Raw genomic sequence first — 7,074 nt, 5'->3', positions numbered from 1 at the left:
TACAGAGGAGGCAAATCTTGCCAATTAGGAACAGTAGTCGGAGCCGAGAAAAGTTGTGAGTAGAATTGAATAAAAGCTTGTTTGATTTCTTCAGGATTTGTACTTGTAGCTGAACCAATTTGAAGTGATCTAATCAAACCTTTCTTCTTCTTATGATTGGCAATGAGATGGTAATACTTGGTGTTCTTGTCGCCATCGGCTACCCAATTTGTTTTTGCCCTTTGGTGCCACTTAATTTCTAAGTCAGCTGCTACTTTGTTGGTTTGGGTGAGCAGCTCATTTCTTTCATTTATCTCATCCTCAGATAAGCTTCTGGTTTCTTCTATGTTGTTAAAGATAGCTATGCCTTCATTGATGAGGCATGTAAATATGAAGTTTAACAGTAAAGCCTATAACCTTGCTGTAAACTCTAAGAAGAACAACACAACTAGCACTATTTGTTTTCCTAATTGCATTCTATCTCATTGTAACATCAATGTACCTCGCTTAATTATCAATCAATAGATGTTATTTTGTCAAAAAAAATTGATCAGTTTGTTCGATTCAAACAAATATGTGAGTTTTGACGATGTTTTTGGACCTGGTTTAGATTTGTATTCCAACACAAATTTTAGACCCAAGACCCAAAATTTCAATTATAAAATTCCCTTTGATCCAACACATTGGTTTCTGTGTTTTCACATACAACAAAATCTTAAAATGACACAAAATAAATAAATAAAGAACCCTAATAAAGATGGATACTTCGATCATGAAGATGATGATTTTCATGCATGATTGATTTTCTTTGCTTTTGTGCTTTTGGTCTTCTTCTTCTTGTATTGTCAGTGAGTCATGCCGCAGCCTTTGCTTTCTTCTACTTTTTCTTCTCTTCTTTCATTCTTTATAACAAGGTTTATTTTCTATAGTTGAAGTAGAAGTACAAAATACAAAGCAAACCAACAAAGAAAGAAAAGGTAATGAAGAATAAAGGTTAAAAGAAGGAAACCCTACACAGACTGTTGGGTACTTTTTTAGAACTAACAACAAGGGTATCAAGTACTGAGGGTGACTATGATAATGTCTGTTAGGGTTTCTTGTTCATAGTAATATTTTATAGTATTTTTGTTTTCTTGCTCCTACCCATGATGATCTTGGTTGTCAGGGTCTGGCAAGTAGGATGAGTACTTCAACCATTCTGCTCCCTGTGGGTTTGTCATTGCTCTCTCCTGCAGGGAAAACAATAATGTACCTTAGAAAGCATTAGGTCATTAGACATATATAGGTGGCTGACTACCTCTATCTTCTTCACATACTAAAATAAACAATTATATATTCAACTTCGATCTCATCCTACTAAAAGATTCACAGAGTTTAAAATCCCATCTTCACTGGTGAGGTAAATGTTAAAAGTTTGTGGTCATCAAACTCAAAACTAACTGTCAATGAATAGAAACGACTTAAACACTATATTCTTGGTTACTTGATTAATCTTCTTTCACGTGATAGTATTCTCACTCTCTCACGTGTAGCGTTCTTTGAGTCCGGCGCGTATTTTTTCTTTTCGGGTGACATGCAACACGTTTGGCTTTCAAACCTATCATGTGTCGGCCTAACTATGGTATCATGTTAAGTTTGTCGTCATCAAACTCAAATCCAATTTACCATGAGTAGATATGATCTAAACATTATATTATTGGTTACTAGACCACTCCTCTTTCATGCAAGACTATTCTCACACGCTTCCTCACGTGTAGGGTTCTTTGAGCCTAACACGTATTGCTTTTCTTTTTGGGTGACGCCCGACACGTTTGGCTTTCAAACCTATCACGTGCGGGTCTAACTCCGATACGATGTTAAGTTTGTGGTCATCCAATTCAAAACCAATTGAAAATAAGTGGATATGACTTAGACATTATGTTCTTACCCTTTTTCGCACATGGGACTATCTCACATTAACGCATGTGAGCAATAAAATAGACCTCGGGCAAAACGGAGCATTACCTTTAGTGACATCTGATGAAGCACTAATTTAATTGGGTGTTAAGATTATGTATCTCTGCTGTGGAGACTACAGTTCGGATCTCACTGATTAAGAAAAACTAGATATTGATGTTTTCCAATCGGATTCTCATTTTCTAAATTAGGGGGCGACCCAAATCCAAAGCAGCCAAAACTGTTTTGAGCCCCAACGTAGCTGAGGGCTTCGTGTTTAGATTTTGTTTGTCAGTTTTGAAACAATAATTATAATTGAAATAGATTTATAGCACAATTTAAGTTGTAGCTTAGTGGTAAAGAGAGTAGTTCATGATTGAAACGTGTAGGATCAAATCCACACTGTACATAAGTAGATTTTAGAATTTATTAATTTTTTTCTATCATGCATTATACAGGACCCCTACTCTTATTTCCGCTTAGGGCCTCTCAAACGTTTGGGCCGACCCTGGGTATATTTTTTTTTATTTTTATATATCATGGATTCTACTTCCAATCCTTTGAAAGTTTGCACATGAGAAAAACTTCTATTTTTATATATTTTTTTAATCTATAGTTTGAGGCTGGGGTATTTTCCTCCTTTTCTACAAATTGCTAGGAGAACTATGACCCGGTGAATAGTTTTTATATCCATTCTCCTTTCCCTTTTTCCCTTTCCTTTCAATTAGAAGCTAGCTAACTAGGCTACATTTTTGGACAAAAAAAAACCTAGGCTACTAGCCTACTACTTTATATAAGTAAGTCGACCAATAATTTCTTACTGAAACATATGATAGAAAATGTTCAAGGTATACCTGCCCTCTTTCAACAAAACAAAAAAAAGGTATACCTGCCCTAAACCTAAATGAAAACAACCCTCTGGCAAGAGAGTGAGAAAATCCGTCGAGAGAGAGGTGACCCGAAAATTAAGATTGTTGATTTCGTTTAAGTCTGTAGGCTTAAACAAATAATAATACTAATTTATTGAACTGAACATAGTATTATTAATTTCTCTTTAAATGTAAAATAAAAATGGGAAGAAAAGATGGAACTTCATGGGTGTTTTCTTATTTCATAGTTATATATATAGTGGGAATTTGCAACAATGTACCTATTTTGGATGTAAAACTTGTGGTGAAAAGAGAAACTTACTTCCTTGATATCAGAAGATGAAGTGTAAAACATCAACATTTCTTCCAAACCAGAAGGAGAACTTCCTCCTACTACTTTATGTTGATGATCATGATGTTGTTGCTGTTGAAATTATATTGCCAAGGAGAGAATTAGTGACAAAGTTAGCACAAAAGATCGAAAAACAAATTTTCTAGTATGAAAACAAGGTATGTAAACTAAAAAGGAACTAATCGAAGTAAACGAGAAAAGTATTAGATTGAAGTAGAAAGCTTATACATACGCGAAATTTGTCGTTTTGGGGAATTGTACTAGGGTTATTATAGGAACCTTCATCAAGAACAATGGAAGTATGGTGATGGGGAGGTGAGATAGTTGAGGAGATTGGAAAAGAAGGTAGGCTGACATGAAATGTTGATATATGTTGACGATGATGGTGATCTTCATTTTCATCCCAAGCTCGACGACATGATGTGTATTCTCTTGCTGTAGAAATTGCTTCTTCCATGAATCCCACCTGTAAGAAGCACCCCATGAAAATATTAGTTCATTTGCTCTCTTTAAGGTATAAAATGGCATCAAACCTTAGTAAATTTCTGAAAATATTGGTTAGACCAAGATCAAATTCAAAAATGATAAAAGTACTTCCTTGGTGAAAATATCCTTGGTGAAAATATGGGTAAGGACATCAAACTCTCGTCTTATGTCCTTACCTACGTAGTGACATAAGACGAGAGTTATTTTGTCTTTCTCCTGAGTGAAAATATCAAAATGTCACTTGTCTTATTAGGATGGAGTCAACAAGAAGTACTTGTATCATTGTTGGATCAAATTATAGTTTAACTCTTTAAATAATATAATTAGAAAGTAATTCAAATATAGAATTTCAAAGTTCTATTAGTGAGGAAGAAAAACGGGTAAGTTTGATCATCTAACTATACTAATTAGGTAAGAAAATTCCTACTAATTATTCTGTAAGACCATAAAAGTTATTGTAAACATAAAGTAAAATAGTATCAAGTGTACCTCATCGAAGCTTTTTCTAAATGGGACAAAGCTGAAATGGTCAGAGTTTAGTTGTTGAATATCCATGGAATTGTAACTTGAAACTCCAGTAGAAACCCCACCAGACAGTTCATCTCTTTGGGTACCGATTTCTTTGGAAGAAGAACAACTTCCACTATTACTTTCTCTTCTACTATTCGGCTCGCCACTCCCTTTACCACCACCTTTAATGGTTCGGATGATTTGGTCAGACCAATTTGATTGTCTTGGTTGTGTTTGATAGAATATTTTCGAAACAACAAGCTCTCCTTCTTTCTCTTCTTCAAACTGACCTAAGTGATACTGGTGCATTACCCAATTGGTTTTTACTGGTTTTCGGTGCTTACCGAAATTTGTATAGAGTACTAGAATTTTCTTACAACCTTTCTGTTTTCCATTAGCCATTACAGGTCTAGTTTTTCCTGTTTTATGCCATCGAGTCTCACTCCCTTGTAGATCACATTCGGTTTGAATTTTTCTTCGCTTTCTTGTTCCGGTTGTGTACGCTTTGGAGGGTCTATGGAAGAAATGCCTGCTTAGACCACCTCTTGTCACCCCTAAAAGAAAATAATATACAGTAGATTTTCAAAAACCAAGTTAGTCAACTTTGGTATAAGAAACTTGTTGTATTGCCCGGAGCCCAAAGCCACCGGAAACGTCTGAACGACTCACAGACAAAACCAATGAACCACTGTCAGATTTCAGTCTCGTCTGTGAGTTCACTGGACATCTTTGACATTATGGGCTCATTTGGGCCTTTTAAGACAATAGTTTTCTTCAGAGAGAGAGAGAGAGAGAGAGATGTATTTGACCTGGAAGTTTTTCAGGATGAGTATAACAAATTCCATCTTCACCCTCAATTGTAGGTATGAACTCATCTATTAAAGGGTGAGACTTAAAGTTTTCAACTTTAACTTGGCCTTCAAGGTGGTCTATCAGTTCTTGATCAGTTGGATCAAATTTCACACCTGCTGGAAGACCTAACCAATCCTGCTGTAAGATCCCATACACATATAATTTAAATAAGAATAAAAAAGTACCTTATAGGTTAAGCCAAACATAAATGAATATGGATATTATCACTTTAGTAATTTAATATACAACCATGATAGAATGCTCGACTCGTATCCCAGCTGAATCCCGGTCAGGTGACGTGGTCGGACAAGATTTAGAAAGTTAAACACGGTCTCTCTCTAAATCTTGTCCGGCCACATCACCCAGCTCGGATTCAGCCGGGAAACGAGACGCGCAGAATCTCAATTTCGTTTAGTATATATACCGGCTTCCGTTCAAGTTTGTATCCACAGCTAGGGCACTGCTTGGTTCCCCACATCTGATGTTCTCCAAGTTTTGCATCTATAAGATTAGAACCTCCTATATGATAATTCTTATTCATGTCTCTCTTTATTGTCTATCACTCTACAAATTTGATTCTTATTATCAACTACTATATTGTCTTCCTCCTGATCCCCATGTATTCTGAATGAAGTTGAAGAACCTGAAAGAAGAAAGTATACATTTTTATAAGATCATGTTAGAAAAAACAAAAGAAAACAAAAGATGAGTTCTTTTTTGTGTTTGAAATCACAAACCTATGTGCCACCATTCAAACTCAAGCAATAATACAAGAACCAATATGAGGAAAAGATCCAAATATGAAAAGGAAGATCAACCCTACTACTTCTCTTAGAAGACAAGCTAGAAATAAAATGGAAAATAGATGAAGAAATAAATAGTGGAGAAGAAAAGATCAAGAAAGAGAGCAAAAGAAGAAACTGTTATAGTGAGGGATATATATTGAATATAAACACCTCAAGTACTTTATCCCATTTGAAACCACCACAATTCCCTCTTACTTTAACTGAAACCAAATGAGAAAAAGGAAAAGGTGATGTTTCAAACCCTCACCACCTAGAGAGAGAGAGAGAGAGAGAGAGAGAGAGAGAGAGAGAGAGAGAGAGAGAGAGAGAGAGAGAGAGAGAGAGAGGTGGGTGTTTAGAGTGGAGGCAAATATATAAGCATATGCAAAGGTATATAAAGGTTCCCTATAACTTTGGTTAAACCTTGACTACTAATTAAAGGAAAGGAAAAGAAACTGCCTTCACCAATTAGCTAGCTGTGACCATGACTGACATATTCAAACCCCATATCAAAACTTTGGATCATACAACAAGATTTATTTTTCTTTTTTGTCCCACTAAGACCCACTTTAACAAATCTTTGATGAGTTTCAAATTATCAATCAAGTAAGATAAAAACTAGTTCATCACATGAAGAAAAAGTATGGGATTTGTTTTCTAAGACAAAAAAGTAAAGGAAAACAAAATTCTATCAATGATTTTGTTACAACTTAAGAGACATAAGTATATAAAAATGAAAATATAGAGTGGGGGAGAGAAGAAGATGATAAGAACTCACATGGGTTTTGAGCTGGAGGGCTGAAAGCATGATTTTTTTTGGCCCTCAGAGTTGCAGAGAGATGAGGAGGAGGAGAGAGAGAGAGAGAGAGGTCTGGGTTCTATTAGGGTTACTTAATATGCAAGTCAAATAGAGCAGGACACTTGATGAACCACCATCACTTCTTCTACTTGAAACATTTAATATATTTATACTCCCACTGTCCCACAAGGCTTGTTTTTTTTTTTTTTTTTCTTTTTTTTTTTTTTCTTTTTTGTTGAACTAGAGTTCATAAATTAAATCAAAATGTTATTACAATATTTATTAACTAACATACAAGGGATATTCTTCCAGCTCTTACTTTCCTTTTTCTTTCTCGCCCATTTTGCTAGTTTGTCTGCACTTGAATTTAGATCTCTTTTGACATACTTGAACTGCACTTCTTCGAAATCTTTCTTTTGATCTTTAATTCTGCGAGTATGGATTAACGATTGCCAGTTCACTACCTGCCTATTCCTGTCTAGATGTTTGACTAGATTGATACTATCA

The 7,074-nt window shown here is 35.3% G+C and overlaps 1 protein-coding gene across 2 annotated transcripts; it reads right to left on the bottom strand.

Annotated features, from left to right (window-relative positions):
• Positions 1–616: 616 nt before the first annotated feature.
• On the bottom strand, positions 617–6,682 carry LOC147536997 (NAC domain-containing protein 75-like). 2 transcript variants are annotated; one of them, XM_086644110.1, is made up of 7 exons: positions 6,547–6,682; positions 5,408–5,626; positions 4,941–5,121; positions 4,111–4,685; positions 3,368–3,601; positions 3,106–3,207; positions 617–1,208 (listed from the first exon to the last, which is right to left on the bottom strand). In XM_086644110.1, exons 2-7 carry the CDS (start codon positions 5,522–5,524, stop codon positions 1,119–1,121), a joined length of 1,299 nt encoding a protein of 432 aa, XP_086500236.1. In that variant the 5' UTR covers positions 5,525–5,626; positions 6,547–6,682; the 3' UTR covers positions 617–1,118. The 2 variants fall into 2 exon arrangements, with proteins under 2 accessions (XP_086500236.1, XP_086500237.1); XM_086644111.1 differs by lacking the exon at positions 6,547–6,682 and adding an exon at positions 5,721–5,956.
• Positions 6,683–7,074: the final 392 nt, after the last annotated feature.

This window comes from Eschscholzia californica, unplaced genomic scaffold, assembly GCF_041429995.1.
Source record: "Eschscholzia californica isolate CP2 unplaced genomic scaffold, dmEscCali1.0.p SCAF_5, whole genome shotgun sequence".
Lineage (NCBI taxonomy): Eukaryota > Viridiplantae > Streptophyta > Magnoliopsida > Ranunculales > Papaveraceae > Eschscholzia > Eschscholzia californica.
The sequence above is the reverse complement of the archived record's forward strand: the minus strand, read 5'-3'. Positions and strand labels throughout refer to the sequence as shown.